Genomic DNA, 24,379 nt, shown 5'->3' with positions numbered 1-24,379 from the left:
CCGCAGTTACGCGTGGATACGCCTTTAAAAGGCTCACCATGTTGCCATCACATGCTCCAGCGCAGAAGTAGGATGAGGATGTGCTCGTTATGTAAAACGCGTTTGTTACTTATATCGTGAAGGCGCTTGTGCAGAGTTTGTTGTTGTTGTTGGGAGGCTGGTGGACTTTGTGAGGCAGGAGGAGCCGCCGTGTGTGTGTGCGTGCGTGTCCGTCAGTGCGCTGCGAGTTGTTGTTCAGCAGCAAACACACACTGACTGGTGCGCAAACTGAGAGCAGCCGTGTGTGTTGGTGCCAAGTGACGGATATCAGCGACGTGTGTGTGTCTCCAGCGGCTCCCCTCGAGCCTCGCAGCCGCGTGTCGCTGCAGGAGGAGCGGATGTAAAAACAGAGAAACCTCCGCCTGCTTGCGTCGGGGAGGAGTGCTGCCTCCTGCTTCTAGCGAGTTGCTCGCTCTCCCTCTCGTCGACAGCGAGGGGGTCCCCTCGAGTGTGGAGGAGAAACCTCGGCCACAGTCGTGTTTATTCCCCCCAGTGGAGTGGAGCTGCGTCGGGTATAACCAGGCGGCCGGGGCGGACTCGCCTCACCTACTGTGGCCGTGTGGGGGGAAACAAGGTGCCCGGACTCCGGCTCCTCTCTCGCCGCTGACAAGCAGACGGAGACGGTGGCAGCCGCGCACAGCTACGTTACGGTAAGTGGCCGCTGCTCATTCCAGCTCCCTGTGTGTTTGTATCGCCACCTCTGCTCCGTGTGTTGTGTTTAATTTGTATTTGAGTGCTGTGTGGGGGACGTTGCGGAGGCAGATAATGGCCATGGTGATGAAGGAGATTCCCAGGGAGTGGTACTCTGTCTGTCGGACTGGCCCTCCACTGTGTTATCATAGCCAGCCCCCTCCTCTCTCTGCCCCCCTCTGTGCCACCAGCAGCCTCCACCAAAGTCTCGTGTCTGACACGGAATGGACTCAAACAGGGTCAGTGATAGTGACACATGGCCTCAGAGATCACTGATCTTATGATGGGCTGGATGGATGCGCTGTGTTCACGTGGATATCAGTCCGTGTGTGTGGGGTCCAGGTATTACTCATCATGTGGGGACCTAAATCATTTACCCAGTCCCGTTATGGGGACAAAAACAAGTCCATATAACGTAAATAACTACATCGCAAGGTGAAGACATGCTTTAAGTGTAGGTGAAGGGTCAGGGTTAGGTTAAGTTTAGATTAAGAGTGGGGTTTGGGTTAAGGTTGGGTGAAGGGTTAAGAGTGGGAAAAGGATTCAGTTTAGGTTAAAGTCAGGTGAAAGGTTAGGTTGAGGTCAGGTTAAGTTTAGGTTAAGTTTAGGTTAAGAGTGGGGTTTGGTTAAGGTTAGGTGACGCGTTGGGCTTAGATTAAGGTTAGGCAAGTAGTAGAGTTTAGGTTAGAGCAAGTCGTGTGTGGGGGGGGGGTACACACACATGTATGAGGGGTTACGAACTTCACACTACTGATCGCCTGTGGCATTTCTTGGGGCTGTAATTTTTGTGTGATGCATGTTGGGCCTTTTAAGGGTCTGACCAACTGAGGTGTGTGGGTGTACTTGTTTTTGTTGCCTCTTTAGCACCTTTTCCAGTAGAAACACTGAGTTCAGTTCACCTCATCGGGACCAAAGCCTAGTCTTAATGAGGAAAAACTTAATTTCATGGTTTAGGTTAGGCTGCACAATAGTGGGAAGTCAATACAGTGTCCTAATAAGGATAGCTGTGCAAACCTGTGTGTGTGTAGCTCAGGTAAATGAAGAGGCTTCACAAATGCCGGAGCAATTAGCCCACATCACAGTTTGTCAATTAGGTCGTAAAGGCAACGAGCTCATAACGGATGATGCCATTATGACATCATAGATAAACCTCCTGGGCCTGGAGGCTCTGGTGTGTACAGCACATACACTGTAAAATACACGTGTGCAAAAGTGCTTTACGTTAGTTTTTTATTTACAAGAAAGAGTGCGTGCAAATAAAAAACGTGAAAAAATAAAGCTCTCTGACACAAATTTCAATTATTTATTTAAAATCTTTATTTTGTTATTGTGAAGTGCAGGATAAATGCACCTCTTTGGGCCTCAGACGGCTATTTCAGTGAGACCCTGTGAGAAGTTTCGAGGGGAGATGTGTCTTTGTTGGACATAAACGTGACGAGGTAGACCCTGGGATCACAAGCCAAAAAAATATGTGATCATATTTAAAAGAAAAAGTGAAATCCTAATTTGAAAAAGCATGTGGTAATCACAGCTGTCAAATTAATGTAGCTAAAGAAAAAAAAAATATTTCCTGTGAAGTGTAGTGGAGAAGCAGTGGTGTTGAGAAATTACTTAACTAAATATGTATATTTAGTTAACTAATAAAAGGTTGGTTTAATGTTAGAGGAAGTGCAGACTTAAAAGAGAACTTCCTCAGTTACACATTTAATCCTTGTTTTTTTTTTCATGCTTGATTGAACAATTTTAATAAACAGCCACCCCCGGCCTGTATATAAACCTCTCTCCCTTGTTCACGCTGTCGTAAATAACTTTTTTTTCCATCCACCAAGTCTCATTTTCCTGCTCTGCCATGAGGTTTTCCTGCAGTGTAGATGAAAAAGAAACTGATCTGCCGGGCCACACTTTGACGCCCCAGTTTATTGCAGTTGATCATTAATCTTTTGGAGTTTCCTCGTGGACGTACGTACGTATACTTCCACAACGCTGCACTCGTTCAGAAAGATCCAGCGGACGACCGCACCCCACGTCACTAAACCGTTGTAAATGTCGTAAAACTTAATATAAAAGTGTTTTAATGACTCACACCTCAGACCTGTCGTTAAATAGCCAAGCCAGACTAATAACTGAGCCATTACTGTAAAGTCAATCAGCTGTGGATTAGCAATGGATCTCTGCCAACATACAAATCTCAATGTTTAAATCCTCAAAGAAAAATGGGCCATTTGAAATGGTTTTGGAGCAATAGCCTGTTTTGGATATTATAAACATCTTTGTAGTGGGTCCACATCTTATTCAATGTATTTACTTGTTTTCATTTATTTTATTCCAGTTCTGTATAACATCATTTGCATCGTTTACAATACATTGGCTATAATAGGTATTTTTCTCAGCAGACATTTTGACATGTGACAGTAGGAGAAGCACGGGTGTTAATAATGAAATGAATTCCTGAGCGGAGCCATCGTTAATGTGATCAGAAACACTGCGTTCAGTCTGGATGAAATGTTGCAAAATGTGTATGTAAATGTAAACGGCCGTGTGTTTAACGCTCTGTTGTGATATGCAAGCGTTGCAACTATGGCAGCTGAGAAGGCCATCCTTCCTCAAGGATGCCAAGAAGACATCTCGCCAGTAGATGACATGGGTTTAAATGCATGTTTAACTCTTCAAAATAAGCTTGATGCTACAGTCGATGTGTTTTTGCTCTCTGGAAAAGCTGCTTCATACATCTTCCATTGATGCAAACACCAAGCAGCAGTAGATAACTTTAGAAACCATTATGGATTTGTATATTTATATATGTCACTGCTGATTGGGGCACACGCACACACCAAATGAAAGAAAACGTACCATTGCACACTGTTGCAGCTCGTTTCGAGCAAACATGTCGTTCTGCCCAGAAATCGAAGCAACTCGCTGCAAAACATTTTGAGAGTGAAGGTAACACTGGAGCTGTGAGAGAGGCCAATTTTACTTTCTGCACTGTTCAACAGAAATAACACAGTATTGGATTTTAGGGAGGACGCCTCTAGAAGCTTCCTTCTGTTTTCAGTTATATGTAATGTACAGTGTGGAGGAGGGTTTGTGATTTTTAACAACATTGTGTATGTACAGTATTATATTTAATGATGCTATATGATACAACCTACTCTCACTTCATTTAAAATCTTTGAAAAATATCAATTCTGTGGAATCTTATCAGTTCTTTTATTGGTTTATTGACTATTCATTTCATTTAAAGAGGGTAGTAAATGCTTATTTAAGCATCTTGTGCACCGACGTGTTTACATTGGCTGTTTGATCAGAACCTTCTGAGGAGAGGCGATGGGATTAAAGTCACAGTCGCTTGGTTTCGTAGGAAGTTGCTTGTTTATGTTCGTTTACTGTCATTGCTCTAAAGAAGTCTTGTACCTAAACACCAAGTTTATGAGTTCAATTATCTTATAGGAATAAAGCTTTTTATTTTACATACTTCACGGCACCTTGTGAGTGTCTGTGCTCAATCTCGTGAATAACGAGAAATCCTGACGTGTGTGTGACTCTGTCCTTTTTTTTTACGGGGCTATATGTTTTTAATTTCATAATTAATCCATGGTGGCCCTTTAACTATAGAAGCTGTGGCCTAATTATTGAATTAATTTTTGATGCCCTGCCATGCTCGGGGTTCACAGTAGCGCTGATGATGATCAGATTAAAATGGCATTGAGAAGTGGGACGAACACCAAAATATTCACTTGCATGTTATCCTTACAATACATTCGAAGTAAAAGCATGTTAACAAGGTTGCGTGTATGAGGGGACTCTTTAGTGTTTGCAGCCGACCAAAACACGTTGAATACGTGAGTTGATAATCAGTACTCCACTCAAATAAATCTTCAGTTTTTCATACAATTACTGACATTGCATGACAGTGATTGTGCTTTTGAAATGTTTCTAGGGCGCAGAGAAAATAAATACTATAGAAGGTTTCTCATTGAAAGTTGCGTGTTTTTCGTGAAGATATCTATTTCTGACATATGCTGTTTTGAAGTAAAGTTGTAACAGCTGCTGGTGATGAAGCCCAGTTTGTCTCTGTTAAGCAGTTCTGACCTGCGTGTAAAATCCGGGGAATTGGCGACGGAGTTTACCCGCAGTTTGCCTTTCACACATGCACAACACAGTGGAAGGCTCTCTGCACAGACGCATTCACAACAGCAATAAATCCTCCGCATTTTTCAGGTAAGAGGTGGAGCAGCCGGGTGCAGCAGACAGAAACAGGAAGTGACGTATTAACTCCATTTTCACACAGGCACTGGGGTTGGCTCTTCTCACCACAAACCCTCTTGAAATATTCGTCGGTGTCACTGCTTTTTCACCAAGAAATATTTTGTTTCTTGTGGTGAGTCCAGTGTCGGATCCCATGCTGTGTTCACACATCGACTTCTTTACGGACATTATACTAGGGGGGGCCAGGCGGAGAATATACCGATGGACTGCAGGGTTCGGTGCATGTCTGAAAGCAGCTTTAGAGTCTCTGTTGTTATAGTTTCTACAGTAAATCACTTCATGAGCAAACTAAAACTCTATCTGTCTTTGCTGAAAACATTTAAGAACCAGAGACTTGAAAAATGGCTGTTGAAACATGCATTTTTCTTCCACTGGGATGATTCACACTGCTTATAACGGCTTCAGTCATCCAAATTCTCAAAACGTCCTCAGACATGTATCCTGAATTTCTTACAGTGTAAGCACACAGCTCCTCCACCCTCCATCCTTCTCCTTCAGTTCACTCAATTACCTCTTCTATAAACAAAACCCAGACTCACGGCAGCTACGCGTTACATTTTTGTGTCACTAAGTGTGTGATGGTAAACTAATCAAACTTAAATTCAATCATGCTCCATGTGCACAGTTCCCCACCCCTCACCTCAAACAAAACATAGATTTTAGCCTTGTCTGTGAAATAGCAAGTAAGTAAAATGTATGTAGCACCTTTGACAGGGCAAGTCACAAAGTGCTTCACAAGAGTGCAGATGTTAAAAGTTAAACAATAAAAGAAACCGTCCAAGCATTTGCACACATAAATTCATTTCCAGCTTTTCTGGAGGCGTCCACAGAGACCGCAGATCTTAAGTCAATAGAAAAAAAACATTCCATCATGTCGAAGTCATTGCAAATATCACCTTTTGCAATCACCTTTTTGTTTTTATCGTGTGGGAGGGACAACTAGAAAGACCAGATCAACTGCTGGTGATGTAAGGTAGCAACAGGTAGGAAATGTATAAAGGTGCCTGGCCATGAAGTTACCTATATTTTACGAGAACCTTAAAATGATTTCTGAATTTAATGGGAAGCCAATGTAAAGAATATAGAATGGGTTTGATGTGGGTCATCCTGCTGAATCCAGTCAGTAGCCTTGCAGCAGCGTTCTGGACCATTTGCTGAGGCAGGTAAAAAGGGAATTACAGTAATCGAGTTGGGAAGATATAAGAGCGTGAGTTATCCTCTCCAGTTCAGCTTTTGAGACACTAGGCTTCAGTTGCATTAAATGCTATATTAAATAAACTTTACTTACTGTGAAATATTGGATTTTGGCTAATCCAGGACCGGGTAATTAAACAATATCAATAATATAACAATATCTATCATTATTGCAGTATGATTTTCAAATAAAAAAGTACTATATATGTTGATATGATGCTTCTGATCCTAATTGATTTACCTCAGGTATGAAAATTGATTTAGTGTCCATCAAGTGTTTGTCATTTTCTGCTAATAGGGAAGTGTTTGAAACCAAGTCTTTAAACTTAATAGAAATAATAATGTGACATTATCACTATGATAATTACCCCCTAACCCTGATATGATCATTTTTATCTTGAGATAATTTTCGGCCATATCATCCCGCCCTAGGTAAATTTCTTAACATTTCATCCATTATTCCTATTACATTATACACCTTTTATAAGGTTTTGTGACATGTAGGTAGAAAATATCATCTTTATTGTTAAAAACACATCGATTGATTTGTGTTTCTGTTCACTTGACGGATTTAAGTCCAACCCTCTTTTCCACTCTTTAAAAAAAACCACTGCAACGCACTAACATGTGGCCTTTGTCTGCAATGTGAATGGATATGATCAGCATTCAGTCCCGGGTCAAGTGACTCTGCAGTAGACATGGGATTTTATCGGCTCCGTTGGAGTGTGATGGAAACATGACACCCGGGTGAACACGCTTATTAGTCAAAAGAGCAAGGTGAGAGAGCGCCTCAGTTGTCTGCACTCGTGACCTCAAACACACCCGGGATAAAAACAGAAAGGAAAACTCTTCTACTGGCAACGGGAAAGGAGTCAATTGCCTTTTTTTAGTAGGTTTACCTGTATTTAAATACCCTGTGACTTTTGGTGTAAAAGAGGTATATTGCTCTACTTTAAGTGTTTGGTCTCTACCGCCTCCCAAAGCACAAAATAATCCCAGACATCAATAGTTCTGCTATGTGGCATAAACTAGGATGACCAGTGTCCAAGCTGAACACATGACCTCCACATGCTTTCCGTTCAACACCACAGCTTCCTTCGCTGGCGCAGAACATTGGTGTTGGATGGTAAAGCATCTCCTGCAGAATCATTTAGTAAGAACATAATTCCTGTGGTCTGGGGGAATATGAATTTTAAGAACATGCTGAACGTAAGGATGTATTAGAGGTTTCTGTTGATGTTTCCATGCCATTAAAAACTGGTCCCTATTAGAAACGATTGTAATCGCCATGAATCCAGACTGACCACAGCCCTCCTTCCCTGAGAAGTTTTTACAGACGAGTATTTTGTACTGGGAATGTAGATTATGAGGGTTGAGTGTCAAAGTAATAACTGTGTATTCAACTCTTTCATTAAGTAAGGCTGTACGTGTATAATCAAAGCTCTTTCATCCCTATGTCTTGTCATTAAAAATAGTCTGGGTTTGGATTGGTAGCAGACTGGCTTCCTTCACTGGTGGCAAGTTTGGATTCTTTAAATTATATAACCTCTTGCAAAAAATGACTTTCAAACCCAGAGTGAAAGGGGCAAAAACATCAATTGATACTCTACACTGGCCAATTTAAAATTAAAATCGATAAAACTAATATTTTTATACTTTTAATTTTGATAATCAAGAGTATCTCAATTTCTTTAACAAAGCAGAGAACCAAAAGCTGTTTTCAGACATGACCTCCGTAGGATCTTCTGGAAATGTGGGTCTGGAAGCTTTCTGGAATTTGCCTTTCACACATGAAGAGCACAGCTGGAGATTCTTTGCTCAAACATGTTCACAACAACACAGAAATCTCAGTGGTGCAGCAGACAAAGGCAGGACAAAAACATATTCATTATTTTAACTAATTAGATTTTTGTTTACACCACATCGACACTGGCATCAGCTCTTATCACCTAAAGCTCTTGACATCTTCGTCGGTCTCTTCTACGTGTATGGCACCACTTTTTCATTAGATTTTTTTTTTTCTTTTTCTTTAAAAAAATTTAATTTTCATTTTGCTCACGGTGAATCCTGCGGAGGATCTCCTGCTGCAGACTTTATAGTAGGGGGCTGGCCAGAGAAAGTCCGGAGGCTCTCAGTTGGACAATTGCGTTTTCATGTACATTTCTCCGGAGGATCTCAGGAGCTCAGTGCATGTATGAGAGCAGCTCAAGGCCTTTGTGCTTATCTGTTTGAGTCTATTTTTTTTTTTAGGGGTAGGCTGTGTGGAGAAAGGTGGCTCTTAAACTGTACTGCTCAGCAAACTGAAAGACAAATAAAAAAGTCAGTAACTGTTGAATTTTAAATATTTTGGGTAAATATGATAATAAAATATTTTATTTGATTTACATATATGCTCGATAATGTATCGAATCAATATCAAACACGGTCAAGAGGCAGGATTTGAAATGATGAAGTTTCAATAGGGTGCTGGAACAAAAAATGAGTCATCTGAGTAAGATGACGCACTTGTGGACATTCCTGTAGAGCAGTATGGTGAATTGACTGTATTTCTCTAAGTCTTATCGATCTTTAAGTGCTTTACACTACAAGCTACAGTCACCTGTTCACACACATTCAAATAGTGCTGTGCTTTTTTATCACAGACCATTCACACACAGCACAGCTGCCAGAGGCTAATTGGGACTCAGTATCGTGCCCAAGGACACTTCAGCATGTAGAGTGAAGGAGCCCGGGATTGAACCACTGGCTTTATCTCCAGAGCTGGAGACACCCGCCTGAGAGCAACACCCAGGACTTTTCCATTCTATGGGGGACATCTATTAGGGTGCAGATAATTTAATCAGCTCTGCTGCTGCCTTTTGTTCCTGTGATGAGGACATGCTTCATGTCAAAACATTAGTCGCTGCACCGTATTAAAAAGGTGTGACTATACACCGGGGCCTCCAGCCCTCACCACTCTAGATCCACTCATTCTCAATGAACTGTCAAAAGGCAGTTTACTTTATTTCATGTAATGGATTACATCATCAAAAACTTGAGTAATCTTTCCTGTACTTCTTCACCCCTGTGCTCAGTCAGCAGTGGTGAAAATTAACTTAAGTACTCCAATACCTACTACTAAACTGAGGTGTTTGCACTCTACTTGGGTATTTTCAGTGCTCTTTTACACTTGTCACTACACACAAAAGAGAATATTTAACTTTTCTCTTTTACACATTAATTTGACAGCCGCGTTACTTTACAGATTAAAGTACATACAAAATTAATGGAGGTGCTCTAGCTTTAGTTGCGGATGCTGAGGTCATGTTCTCTGAATTTACCTTTGGGATTTGAGGTTTTAGAGACCCGTGTTGAGTTTCTTTTAAATATTGACACTGTGTGTATTTCTAGATATATTTAACTGAATATATTAAAAAGTAATTAAATAAGTAAAGGCATACTTCCATTGGTGTGGAGAAGGAGCCTATTTGTTGAAAAATAAAAGTCACATACTAAAAAAAACCTTGTAAACTGAAAAATCTATATGATTACAACATTTTATAGACTATAAAGACAAGAGGAGGGAGTAGACTTATTGTCTCACTATTTCAATACAGCTCTTTTATTGAACCTCTTTAATATGATTGTTATAAAGCTGTAAATGATATTTATAAGCTTCACTTCCACCAGGTAGAGCACTAAACTGATGCTTACATGTTCATTTATGCATATGTCTCTTTATATTTTAGTGATAAAACTTCTTATCGGCGATTTTTACTTCTGAGTAGCTTTTATAGTGGGATTTTGCTGCTTGTGTATATAGTCTGCCTCTGTCAGTATGTGTATTGTCGTTAGACGACACAACCCAACAATGCACAATGGGGTTTGCTTGTGTTTCTTGGGCCATGTAGAGGGAATACATGCGTCCTCTCATCTGGACATGTTGAACTTGATCTGCAGCCTAATTGGTTCATTTTTCTTTCCAACCCCAGCTGCTTATGAAGAGTTTAATTCTATATATCCTCCATTTAAGGATGAATGTCAGCTACATAGGTTAAGATATGTATTGTTACCTTCAGGAGGTTGTTTCTACTCCTACTAGTTGGTTGACTGGTTTGTCAACAGGATCAGGCAGAAACTACTCGATGGATTTCCATGCAACTTGGTGGAAAGATGGAAGATGGGCCAAGAAAGAATCCATTACATTTTGGCAAAGACAATGGGGCAGATACAGGAATCTCTTTCCTTAACATTGCAAGATAGGGTGTTTTCCAACATTTTCATCAGGGAATCATTCATGGATCTTGAAGATAAAAAATAAGCCACATTTAGAGGACTGATATTTAATGAATTTGGGCTACTTGGTGTGGCTTGATTGAATTTAAGGGGACTGTTGGGCCTTGGCGGAGATATAAGCTCTACTGAGCTCTACCCAATCTCTAAGGAAATGTTTAATGAATCTCAATGTTTTTTTTTAACCCCTTACAGCTAACTTTCTGTTTATGAACTTCACTTGCGTGTGGTGCAGATTAAGTCATCCGAACTTTGTTCAATGGGGATCATTTAAAAACCATGTGTCCCTCTCACCACATGGGACACTGTTGATATCGGTTTTAATGGCCTCCCTCCGCGTTCACCTCCACATGAACGTCTCCGGACGGTGTTTTGAAGAGTGTGACGGTGGTTGGCTGGTCGTGGCTCGGTCACGTCGAATGACAGGGTGAGGCTGCCGTCGTAAGGGAGGAGGAGGAGGAGGGCAGTCACATCCATCGCCCGTGATGTACTAGCTCCGTGTGTTGGAGGCAAGTTCCCTCGATTACTGCGAATATTTAGTTCATCGCGGACCGAGCAGCCCTCCGCAACACACCGCTGCCTGTCCGTCACCGGAGGACGGGGGTGTCGAGCAGGAAGGCTGGATTAAGTTTGTCCTACTGATCGGTGGAAGCCCAACCAGGAAGAGCGCACACACACACACGCACACACACTGACACACACTCATCGCGCAGGCAGCGCCACCGACCGTCCTCCCTCCACTCCTCCCCAGCTCTCCCAGTTCACGGAGCTCTGCCATCGCACCAGTCCGACTCTTCTCCCGCACCTCCTCCTCCTCCTGAGCCGCGGATTTGTTCGACGGCTCCCCGGCTGGCAGGCGAGGCGAGGCAGGGCAGGAGACGGGGAAGCGTGTCTGCGCGTAAGTTGTGGCGACATTCTCCTTTTTCTTATTATTATTTAGAAATTATTCTTATTTCTCGCTGCCATTCGGCCCTGCATGTTTGAAGTTGCTCCGACTGCCCAGTCGTCCAGGAGCGGAGCGCAGAGCCCATTTTTTTCCGCTTCGTGCACCAGAAGCGATTCGCAGGGGCTGCCGCTACGTGCCGTGTCCTCCCGGGGCTCCGCCACCAGGACCGGGGAACCGAACAGCCGCCGTGTCGGTAATGAGGGATCCGTCAAGTAAATGTGATCAGGAGGGGGGTGGGGGGCTGACTGCCCTTTATTTTTGCTTGATGTGTGTGTATGTGTGTGTTCTGGTAGCCACCCCCTCCCCTCTCCAGCCCATATTTAGAGCCTGGGCTGGCTACTTCAGATGGGCAAGCTACGTCAAGCTGCACAGTTTCCCATCCTACTGTATTCCTCAGCCACATTTATACATGCGTGTATGTGTTTGCATGTGGTGTGGATGTACAGTACATGCATGCAAACCCCCGACACCTCAATGCATGTGGATCAAGCTCAAGGCTGCAAGTCTGGGAGGAAAACAAGAAAAATCCCAGCCGGCTAATGTTTGAAATTCTTCTCGTCTTTTATCTGCTCTTGATAAAAAAGAGAAAAAAAAACCTCAACATGCCAACGCTTCCAGTTCAACCTGCCCGTCAGCAGCTGTGACATGGAGCATGTAAAAGAAGAGCCCTCTCACTGTGACCCGATGGGCTCCCTTTACCCAGGCTGGCTATTTATTTTTGATGTGTGCTGCCTCCACCTGCAAGTTGAAAAGCAGGAAGATTAGAAAACAGAGGAAAAAACCACAAGTGGATGGAGTATTGAGTGCAGGTGTGGAGGTGTTTGTGGCTGTAGCAGAGTTTGAGTTTTATTCTGGAAGGTGTACGTGTGTTGGCTAATGCAGTGGTTTCTGATCCTTTTTAAAATGAACCTGTATGGGACCCTTCATTGCACGAGTGGTGTGTCCTCAGAGACGTCTCATTTGAAGGAGTTTTAGAGGCTCAAAAAGATGTCAGAATTACACAAAGAATACAAAACTAAGTAGGCACCGTGTTAAAGTTATTAGTGGATAAAAAAGGGTTTAAAATAACAAGGGCTAGGCTGTGTAGTTTTAAAAAAAGTTTTCGTGTGTCAAGGAAGATTTTTCTACTTTTTAAAATAATATTCTTTCATTAATTTCACCAGCAGTATTGAGCAGCGTTGTCTCAGTCACTCATTCAGAGGCTGTTAAAGGCCAATGTTGTGCTTTACTCAAAAAGAAAGTCTATTCTGATACGTCTGCCGGAAATATATTAGTAATTGATGGAAGGGGATCCAAACAATGATACTGTAGAGCCCTTTGCCTTTTATTAAAAATAAAATAAAACCTGATTCAGTGCACTTGCCACCTGAATAACATTCAATTAGTTCCTTAGAGAAATGTTACAGTATTGCTTAAGCAAAACCCCTACTTGGAACATATACGCAGTGCATAAACAATTATCAAATAGTTTATACACACTGTAATGTATTGTAAACAATTATAAAGACTTATGACCTGATCTTTCATTCTAGTCTATTCAGTCCAACACTGTTATAATCATATTAATCCCATTCCTTCAGTAGTTTTAAATACATTTAAAAACTGACCTGTGATTATGAAATTTACAAGATGGTTTTACTGAACTTAAGGTCTCGTTTCAGGTGTTTTTATAATATCAATTACAGAATAAACACAGATGTTGAATAATTTAACAAATGCTTTTCAACACAATGTAAAAAGGTTATAATACAATATATAGTTAATCATTATTGATATGCTTTACAAACACATACAATGATTTATAACCCAGATGAAGGGACTTCAATTAAAGCATAACTATCCAGAATAATTTAAATCACTCTCAGGCAAGTTTATAAATGCATTTGAAACTACTGAAGACTTCTGGTTCAAACTGTAAACCCTTTGTTACACTGTAATAACAAGAATTCATAAACTGTTGCATATATACCACTTACAGAGGATTTATATGATGGTTTTTTGTCATTACCAAGGATATAAGTAAACATAAATAACAAATTAAAATCAAAGCCTCTGTTAGAAACCCATCTACATCATATCTTATAATTTTCTCAGTATCAGAGTAGTTCAATCTTATTTATTGCTGACCCCTTCGATTTAAGGGAGTGTGGAACTATTGGGACGTCTCAATCCACAGTTTGGCGACCACAAGGCTATTGAATGTATGGCCAGATACCACAAATGCATGCTCGTGCTGTTGGTATTCATGTTTGCGTGGCGTTGCGTTGCGTGTCGACAAATTGAATTTCATTTGCGTGTCCTGATGCTGTAGAGTCATTATTTAACCTCATCTGCGTTGCTGTTTTGACCTTATTCTCATGAGTGTGAAGAAGTCTTACCATAAAACATGATCCTGGTGAGCTGGCTGCTTGATGCTCAGAGAGGAACTGATGATCTGTTTTCTAACCAATTAGAGACAGAGCGCAGGGCCATTGATCTTGCTATAAATGTGAAATTACTTCCTGAGGATCACCGGGCCAAGCTGTTTCTAAAGAGCCAAATTGCCATTTGACCAGAGCGCTGCCACCTGAGATAATATCTTACAGGTTATTTCTTTCGGTGTTTGCCCTCCTACACCTCGTAGCAGTGTCCCACAAAAGCTGCTGGAAAATTGTCTGTCATGCATTCATGGCACGATAAAAGCTAAGTTTCAAGGCTTTTGAAGTAGGGCAGTTTTGAGTAGAAATATCGAATTGGATGTCAGATAACTACTTTAAATTAACATACAAATACAGAGTTTGATTGTTAAACATGAAGTGAAACACCTCAGGTTTTTTTGGTGCCATTCCGGTATTGAATTTCAGTCCTAGTCGGCAAGGTCACACCATGAAACTGATTAGATCTTCTCTGTGAAGTGCAGTCGAGAGTTGGGCATTCTGTGACAGAGCAAAGATGAGATGAAGGTTCACACATCACTGAGCAGATCGGTGTCAAATAATGATAGTTCTTTTTTTGTTGCTTCAAGGTCTTTAAGCTATTAGTTACATATAAATCTTGTATTTAGTGTTATGTGAAGTGCAGTGGGTTGAGACACAAGGCTGCTTCTTCCTATTTAGGTTGTTGTTCAATTTATAAATAATTAATCAGGCTAAATAAGAAATCTCAAATTGCTTCAATTATCATTAACCCTGGAGCTAAACCCTACTGCCAGGATCACTCACATTTGAGTCCTATGGCACCTTCATGATGCACAAGCCCTCAGACGAGACAAAATCAAACATGTTTGAGAAATTTTGTTGGGGTTCGGCTGCCTACGAGTTGTCAGTTGTGCCAAAATCTCCGGTCTTGAATGTGATTAAACTGCAGAGTAATGTGCATCAGGCCTCTCAGTGCCACACACAGCCACGCTAGTCTGAACAGATGCCCTGACCCGTAACTCAGAAGTGCTACTGCATACGGAAAGAATTAGGAAACATTAAAAAGCTATGATAAGACTTCGTATGACTGATATGATGAATATTTCAAGCTCAATTGAGGAAAAACCTCAAATACTGTCTTTTTAGAGATTAGAAAGCACATGCTGTAAATATGCATGTCAATAGTCTTTTAAGAGGGGATTTCATTAACTGTATTAATTAGCTATAATGTTATAGCTAATTACGGGATGGGAGTTTGGTAGTCTTGCGAGTTTGGAAAAGAACAGTTTGATTTCCAAAATGAATGTTGAATGATAGAAAATATAGTTCTATTTGGGGTTTTCTCTCGGGAGCAGGACTGTAAGCACAGTTTTTAATGCAGTTCTTAGTCTTAACAAGTTTGTCCATCTCATCAGGGAGACAATAAGTCTTTATGATCTTCACTTTAGAAATACACAGCGCTTACTTCAATTCTTTGTTTTTTTCTTTTTTTCCCACAAAAACTCCCAAGCTAATTATCTGCGGCTGGTTGTACATTTAATTACTAAATGATTTTACAATGAGCTTTGGGAATATTTATGCTCTAACATACTGAAGATGTATGCACGAGATCCTATTCCTCTGTGTAACATAGAGATAATGAGTCATTCGACGCCATGAAATTACAGGTACAAAATGTGACTGGGTTTAAATGGGCTTTTAGTCAGCTTGTTTATTTTGTCTTATTTTACTCAGCGGAGTTGGATGTTGTAGTGAATCCTTTTAGCCGTTTTCCTGTCGGAGTCAATATTTCAGACGAAACAATTGGCCTTAACAAGGTTTGATTTACATGCTGGGTGCACATCGGGTGATAAGGCATCAAGCGCAGTGAATGAATGACAGTGTATCAGATTCTTCCATTGAACATAAAACGGCCACACAAGCACATTGTAATGAGAGGAAACAGGTGTATAATAGCTGGAGCTATTGATTACAAAAGCATTCAGCTGAATTTACTCCTCATTAGGCTTCTTTATTGAATCAGAAGTTGCTGTTGTATTTAAATCTAAACTAAAGGCTTAGGTACATCATTTTCTTAGTTATGTTTGTGTTTTTTTGGTTTAATCTTGTTTTCATGTTCTTTGTGCCTCACTTATTTCCACACATCAAAAAAACTTTCTGCTTTATTTAATTTTAAGTAATGACAATTAAAAAAAAGTAAGATCTTCTGTGTGATAATAAGAAACGAAACTTTCCATCGATGTTATAAAACATTAAACATGTGTAATACTGAATCACCTCTCTATGGATCTAATTAACAGCCTTGATTGTGAATTGATGTTCTGTATAGATTACTGGTTGTTGTTCTGCAGATTGTGAGCATTGCTCGGACATGGTGAAATGAGGACAAACTGGGTTTTAACCACTTTCTGGTCTCTTATCTCTAGGCCCCCAGGAGAAGTATGTGATGACTCACACAAGGCAGAAGGGTTCCCTCAGGCAGAGCCGCAGTAGTGCTGAGTGGTGGGACAACTGTCCTCTTGGGCCACATGGTGGCACTATGGGCGGCACCGGGCCTGAGCGCTCACTCCGATTTGGCAGGACAAAGAAGATAAGTGACGTCACCAAACAAGGGAAAGAAATGGGCAAGAAGATGACTCACAAGAGAGGGAGAAGAGAAAAATCTGATCAGAACAGGAAACTCGACCGACGGCGTGACAAAAAATTGGACAGGAAGTTGTATCCCTTGAGAGGGCGGGCTGGGGGTTCAGGTGAGGAGGGGCTCAGCTGCCGCGTCCTCCTCACCCGATTGGAGGAAAGCATACGTGAAAAAGAGAGTTCTGAAGAAAGGAAAGGAAACCATGCACGCCGACATTTAGCCCTCAAAAGTAAACCCCAAAAAGGGAAACGCAATGAAAGAAGAGAGTCAAAGAGTTCACCAAAAAACAAATCAAAGTCAGTTAGCTCAAGTCATGGGGAGGGTATTAATGTCTTACAACCACGCAAGCGCCGGCTGGCCTCTCTCAATGCTGAGGCAGTGAACAGTCTACTGCTTGAAAGGCCTTCTGACCTTCAGCCAGCAGCCAAACAGGCCAGGAGACAGATAGAACCCACAAATGGAGGGGGTTCCTCAGATGCAGATCCAACCAGAAGTGTCCCTGGAGGTCTGAAGGCCTCACGAGGTAACATCAGTAAAGTCTCCTCATATCACAGACATGAACTGTGCCAAAGCTCTAAGCCAGTCAAGAGGGCCAAAGTCAGTCGTGCTGATGAGCGCAGGGAGATGAGTCAGGAGAGTCTCGATGCTCCCGCCCCCAGACGATTGGCTGGACTCAATGCCGCAGCCCTGCTGAAGTTAACCAGCTCCTCTGCTACCAGTAAACAGAGATTAAAGGCTGCACCCACAGCTACTATCACGTCAGACTGCAAGGCTCCAGCTGCAGTCTCAACCCCAATACAGGACTCTAGAGTCAAACAGAAACACAAAGGGCGATCACAAAAGCAGAAGGGGAAGAAGGCCCCCTCCCCACACAGCAGTTGCACAGCCTGCAAGAAGAAGGCGGACTTTGAGCCCAAAGTTGAGTGGGAAACAAGCAACTGCACACACAGACTGACCAAACCCGGCTACCAGTCACGCAGCATGCTAGCATACCCGCTAAAGCAAGTGAAGGAGGAGCAGCTGGAAACTGAACTGAGCCCATACTACTGCTGTCCACCAGAGGGCTCAGTAGAATACTGCCACCGTTTGGCCTTCTTTCTGGGTCAGCAGCCCTATCGAGAATCAGACGAACAGCCTCTTAACACAGCCATGACCCCTGTGAAGCGCGAGTGCCTCGTAACCTCACCGTCCCTGACCCATTCCCATCCACACACAGCCCTGACCCTCAGCCCCCACCCCTGCCTCTGCACCGCTGACCACTGCTTCTCCAGCTACTACGTCCACATTGCCCACCCGACACACACTGGAACAACATCACAATCCCTGGCCCCGCGACCTCTGAACTTTTCCCCATCCAGTCTGTGCCCTAACCGGATGACTGGCTCCAAGCTACTGGGTTCACGGATGTCCCACGGCTCAGGGCTGGCCCACCCTGCCTACTGCAACTCTGTGGCTTCACCCTGTTATGGTGATGCCTGTGGGATCAATGGTTACACCTACAGAGCCATGCCTCCCGTCACCAGCAGGGGTTGCTCTTTCAGCACAGGATGCACTGGATGTACACACAGCATCAAAACAGGTGAGCTAATGCGACCTACAAAAGAAAAACACACTATCTGTACTGACCAATTCCACAAGATTAGTCTCACTTCAGTAAATAGTAATATGATGACCAATTATCCCCAAGAGTGTTGCAACAGCTGCAAGTAGCATTTTTCAGTAAGATGTGGAGCAGGTTGAGCGTTATGGCAAGTTCATTGTGATTTTGCCTCTTTGATTCACTCATGTTAAGCCCTCTTTGTACAGCTGTTATTATGAAAGAAACCCTTATCCTTGTGTTATGCTTGGATTTATCTATTACTTGCAGAACTTAAGATTCCTTTGTTGTTGAATGTGCCTAGAGCTAGTTGTGCTGTTGAACATATGTGAACATCTCATTTTTTTGTTGCCTTTTTTGTTGTCCATAGCTCAAGGCTCTGGCTCAGATCTTTCTTGATAAAGAGGCTAATATGTAATGTGTTCATACAGTACATATATAAAGGACTGATGAATAAGATAAGAGAAGCAGGTTATTTTTTAGGTCAATTATATATTTTGCTCATTTTAAAGTTAGTGTAACCTTTGCTGAATAGCATCAATAGAATCAACTTAATTTTGTTAACATGAGCTAACATAAGCCACTATTAGCTACTGGTCTTCTTTGTTCATTTTATAGGCGTTTGGCTAACAACGTCAAGGTGCATTATCGCCATTTACTATATTTTCCTCTTCTTTGCTCGGCCCACCATTCCAGACCACACTCAGTTATGCTCAGCGCCTTTGAACATCAAAGGATTTGTGGCTTAAGTCCCATTTATGCTGCATTTATGTACAAAAAGTGATGCGTCCAGACACGGTGGACGGTTGTAATGCATTTCTTGCCATATGTTTGTGTTAAGTGTTATTTTAATCTTTTACCTTTCCAGAGGGTTACGCCTCCCCTCAGGGTGACCACAGCTCCTCCCTTCTGGTATCCCCATCCCTGCCCATCTCCAGCTGCCCTCTCTCCAGCGTGCCCACTTCCACCCAGACTAAACCCCACCTGCTGACCCCCCTGTCTGGGCGGGACCAGCCCCAGGCCAGGTTAAAGCTGGCCAGGGAATGCTCTCCGAGCACCAAGCCCTCAAACGGCTCTCTGTCCATAGGTCGAACACGGCCGCCTCAGAAACAGTCATCACCTGTGCCAAGCTGGACCAGCACCAAACAAAAGAAAATCAGCCGCAGACGTGCCACCAACGGCTGGCGGCCTGTTGGAATGCCCACTGAGAGGGATGTCTTCATTGCGGTACGTTATTTGGGAATGTGTCTGTGTACAACTAAGATGAGCTACTATTAGAGAGCCTCTTTTCTGGTTGTCTCTCTCACTCTCTTGTATACCGTTACCTGATATTACCCTGTTAGTAAAAAACTCAGCATCCACACAGCTGCCTGGCAAAAAAGAAATCAGCTCATGTGGGAGAAGATAATTGTGTTTTGACCACACAGCTTTGTGTGACACATTCTTTTTTTTTTATGCCTCTGCACCAGCAAAAGCCGTGGCTGGAGGCATAATTTTTTCAGTTGTCCATCCGTCCCATTAACTTGAACGCGATATCTCAGTAACACCTTGAGGGAATTTCTTCAAATTTGACACAAACATTCAATTAGACACAAGTAGGAGCTGGTTTAAATTTGGAGGTCAAAGGTAACTGTGAACTCAAGAAATACACTTTCCCTATAAAGATAATTATATGTGTCCTTTTCGTTGTGTATGTGTCTGTCGCAGGGGGAGGATGAGACGGCCCTGCGGCAGTGTTATGAAGGAGTCGAGAGGGACGGTGAAGTGATACATATCAGAGACACAGTGCTGCTACGATCGGGCCCCAGGAAGAAGACCCTCCCATATGTTGCCAAGATATCAGCGCTGTGGGAGGACCCCAAAACAGGTAAAGGAGAAGAGGAGGGGGCAGATCATTTAAGATGCGATGGTTTGTGAGCATGGATGGTTGAGGAAGTATCTGGCCAAGGTTGTTTACCTGTAACCTCTGTGTGTTCTGTGTTCGTCTCTACTCGCTGCCTCAGGAGAGCTGATGATGAGTCTTTTCTGGTACTACCGACCTGAGCACACCCAGGGAGGCCGAGATCCCAGCGCCCACTGTGAGGTGAGGCTAGAATAGACCAGAGCAAAGACTCCATTTTTACCACTGGTTAAACTACAGTTCAGCAGGAAAACAGTAACATCTTACATAAAAACTGTGTGTGCCCTCTTAAACACAAATCACTGTACCTGTAATTAAACTACAAACTGCTACATGTTAATTTTATTATCACATTTTATATGATTCAGTTAATTAACATAATGCTTTCTCAGACCTTTATCGAGACCCAAAGGTGTAATATTGATTTAAAAAGTAAGACAGTATGGAAAAAAACATCCATATGAAGACTATATTTATAACCTAAACATAACATTGTGAAATAATTGGTTATAATTTACTTTTTTCAGAATGTTTTTCCTGATTCCCTCACTAAAGCAGATTATACTGCAAGTTATTTGTATTCATTTGCAGCTTTTTTTAATGTTAAATTACTATGTTTTTATTTTACAGTGTAATTTTCATTCCAGCTGTGGCTGGAGGCATTTAGTTTTATTGGTTTTCTGTGTGTGTCATCCATTACTTCCCATGAACATAATATTTCAGTAAAACCTCAAGGGAATTCTTTTCAAATTTGGCAAAAGCATCAAAAGATAAAAGATGATTGGATTTTGATGGTTAAAGATCAAAGGTCATGGACACTGTGATGTTACCCAGATTTAGTTTGCATTCATTTGCTAGATAAAAAACATGTACTCAATACAATTCAATAATTATTCAGTATTTCAATAGGGACAAACATGGATATAAACTGCAACTTGAATGGAAGCAATTCTTGTTCCACCGTGAATCTATTTCATAATCCATCTTCTCATATTGAAGTTTTTGGGCAGAGGCAGTGATGTAACTGTTGCTATGGTCTAAAAGAGCAAACAGCATGAATTTAGAAACAAGTCAAATAAATGTAAAAAAAATCATTTCACATAAAAAAATATTTCATTATGAGTTTTGATGGTACATTAATGAAAAATGCCATTGTATAATTTAATTATATCAAGAAATGACATTTTCATATCAGTCAATATTAATTATCACGATAAATGTCACATTATTATTTCTCAAGTTTAAATATATTTGTTCCTGTGTGAAGGTTGTGGTTTCAAACTCTTCTTTATGAGCAGATAATGATAATCACTTGATGAACAGCAACACATTTTATAAATCTATGGTAGATAAATGATGTATTATATACGTTCTCACTGTGCCTACACAATGCATAAGTATTGTATCCATATACATTTATGTTGTATTAATATTTCAATAATTATGGATATTGTTTTATTGCCCAGCACTATAGTGAACACATACAGCCCAGTTTTGTAGAAGACAGGTGGAAAATACATTAAATTCTATGGTCTGTTGAGTAAGTTTGATAATAATCAGTTTAAGAGAAATACCATCCTGTGCTTTCACATTAGTTTTTTTTTTGTGTGGCAGAAAAGATTATTCTCTCAGATCAGAGCAGGTATTGTCGATTGCATGACTTGTATTAAATATTTATTGATCTGCTTTGTTAAAATTATGTGATAATTATTTATTTATAGGTGAGGGATAATGTCCTGATACGTGAGAAAATTGTGTGCAAGGTGCTGAACAGAATTGCTTGTCTAGGCACAAATATTTAGACGCCGACTGCTGCAGGAGACATCATTATCTTTCTCTCGCAGACCTGAAACTGTCGATAGTTGGTTAAGTCTTTAGCGTGAGCACAATGATGATACCTCTGCCTCAGTCAAACAGAATAAGAGAAGTGTTCCCAGTGAAACACTTCTCATGTTTCGAGCGTATGTTGTGTGTTTGCGTTTTACCTCGGCTCAAAGCGTAGAAACACACCGACACAGTCCTATTCTGCATGAACAATTATGACTGTGCTCACAATGGGGAAAAAAAAACCTTGTAATTTCTTCAGCCTTCAGCTCGCACAAGAGTAAACACTTGTATTGATGTGACACTGTCCACCCACTGTTGCTTTCAGAATGAGATTTTTGCCTCTCGGCATCAGGATGAAAATAGTGTGGCCTGCATAGAAGACAGATGCTATGTTCTCCCACTAGCCCAGTACTGTAGGTAAGTACACTCACACTCACACACACACATGCTCACACTCACAGCAATATATGCTAGCAGAAAGTCTGTTCAGAAGTCTTTCCTTTCAATCAACACCTCAGCGTCTGAGATATGCAGAAGCCTGTTTTTCTGGCTTTCATATCACACATCGGTGACACTGCAACTGTTAATGAATTTTAGGGAACACTGGGCCATGAACGTTTGCTTAGAAATCATTTCCAAATATTTGTTTCGAGTTCTGTTGCTTGTACTCTTCAGATAATCCTACTAACATGAGGACATATTTTAAATGTCACCTGTTGATTTTTTTTCCTGCTCTCCATTCCTTTTCCTAGATATTGTGCCTTGGTGAAGCGGCGTGCCGAAGGTGCCCCATCTGGCAGCGCCAGCATGGTGCCCTGCCGCCCGGACTTTGCCCCCCCCTCCCACCGCTGTGTGCCCACAGACGTTGACCCCGAGCTGGTGTATCTCTGCCGGCACGTCTACGACTTCCGCTACGGACGCATCCTGAAGAACCTGCAGTAGAGGGCAGACGGTTTGTCGCATCTATGAATTAATCATCAAGTCCCGAAGGAGCAAACACCCTGGTCTTTTCTGCAGGGGACCTCATGGTCAGAGGGAAGGGGGATGATGGGGTTGGGTTGGTGATGCAAAAAGTGTTTTTACGAAGCACAGTTCCCTTTAGTCAACTACAGAGGGGGGTTACTATGTGATAGATGAATCTGTCTCAGTCACGGCACCGATATTTCCTGCTTTGGAACAGTTAGGCGGGCACTTTTCGTCCATCAGCTTGGATTTTTTGGCTTCCACAGCACTCCGAGGTTACATAAAAGGTTGTGTCTCCCCCTCCCCTTTGCCTGCCAGGAATGCTGAACACCAGGCTGAACTTGGCTACTGTCAGGACCGCATTTCCCCCAAAGCATCTTAGCACAACAATCATGTTTGTTCCATTTGTAAACCAATGGCTCAGGGATGGTCTGCCTCTAAGGTGCTTCTGGGGAAGACAAGCCTGCACTGTCAGCTCGATGTTAACGGTGTTCAACCAGCCAGTGTGGAAGAGCAGCTAATGGAGAGTGTCGTCTTATTTCCCCTGATTTGAGTTTGTCTCAGTGTGAGTGTGTGAGAGAGTGGCAGAGCGAGGGTTGTCAGTATGGATAAATGGATAAATGTGGGTGTGTGTGATGGTTTTTTAGGAGGCTTTCAGGCAATCAAACCAAACAAGCAGCTTTAGAGGAAGTGGGGCTCTCTCTCTCTTCCACCCTCCTCTCTCCTTTGTGCTTCAGCTCACTGACACTGACATTTTCATCTTGAGTGACGCTCCTCTCAAACTAAATTACCTGAAGAGGGTATGTGTGACAGACCTTTACTTACCAAACTCAACTTGAGTTAAAGTTTAAATTTCTTTAACTTGGGGTCATGGCTCTAAACTGATTCTAGTAATGAAAACACACTCAACTATGACAGGCACAGTTTGGGCTGGTTCAGGGGGGCTCACCGAAGCCCCTCAAGGCCATGACGAAAAATGCATGAGGTGTTATCTATATTCTTTTTAAAATAATACCAGTGTTTCCCATGAATAGCTTAGACTGTGGCGGCCCGCCATAGTCCAATTTATCCAGCCAGAGTCTCCTAATGAACCAAAATCTTTATACACACTCACAATAACATAAAAGATATCTACTTTCTACTTGCTGCACCTTTCATCGTAGAACCGCGTGCAGCGCTCCTTGATGAGGAGCACACAGTTCTCCACAGACAGGGAGTTACAGTCTTATGCTTTATTGTGCATGACAGCAAACTGTGTGCTCTTGGGCGTGTTGCAAGTTCGGTTTCTATGGGAATTCTCGCAATATTACATAACTCATTGGGCCTATTAGCCAAGTTATGAAAGTTCACCTGCTGGTATTCTGATTATTTTTTCGTTTTCATGTTGTACACACTACATTTCCCCTAGATTTATCTTGTGAACCTCCAACCTTGAAGTCCAAACTGTGCCTATGACTAAAACCACAGTTGATCCTCAGACTCGTTTTTCTTCTCAGCCACAGCCCTTGTTTGAAGAAGCCTTTGTTCCAAATAGGATCTTAGAGGATCCGACGGGGGGGGGGGGAGAGGAGAGGAGAGGAGAGGAGAGGAGAGGAGAGGAGAGGAGAGGAGAGGAGAGGAGAGAAGAGAGAAGAGAGAGAGAGAGAGAGCC

General features: G+C 42.1%; 1 protein-coding gene across 3 annotated transcripts; it reads left to right on the top strand.

Moving 5' to 3' along the window:
• Nucleotides 1-23,006, top strand: LOC117758340 (bromo adjacent homology domain-containing 1 protein-like). Of its 3 annotated transcripts, none has more exons than XM_034579939.1 (7): nucleotides 1-689; nucleotides 16,230-18,020; nucleotides 18,907-19,265; nucleotides 19,746-19,905; nucleotides 20,042-20,121; nucleotides 22,091-22,182; nucleotides 22,518-23,006. In XM_034579939.1, the coding sequence occupies exons 2-7, from the start codon at nucleotides 16,250-16,252 to the stop codon at nucleotides 22,705-22,707; spliced, it is 2,652 nt and encodes an 883-aa protein (XP_034435830.1). In that variant the 5' UTR covers nucleotides 1-689; nucleotides 16,230-16,249; the 3' UTR covers nucleotides 22,708-23,006. The 3 variants fall into 3 exon arrangements, with proteins under 3 accessions (XP_034435830.1, XP_034435831.1, XP_034435829.1); XM_034579940.1 differs by lacking the exon at nucleotides 1-689 and adding an exon at nucleotides 10,820-11,359; XM_034579938.1 differs by lacking the exon at nucleotides 1-689 and adding an exon at nucleotides 11,384-11,600.
• Nucleotides 23,007-24,379: the final 1,373 nt, after the last annotated feature.

The sequence above is a fragment of the Hippoglossus hippoglossus genome, chromosome 24 (genome assembly GCF_009819705.1).
Source record: "Hippoglossus hippoglossus isolate fHipHip1 chromosome 24, fHipHip1.pri, whole genome shotgun sequence".
In the NCBI taxonomy this organism is placed as follows: domain Eukaryota; kingdom Metazoa; phylum Chordata; class Actinopteri; order Pleuronectiformes; family Pleuronectidae; genus Hippoglossus; species Hippoglossus hippoglossus.
This window is presented reverse-complemented; position numbering and strand designations above follow the sequence as displayed.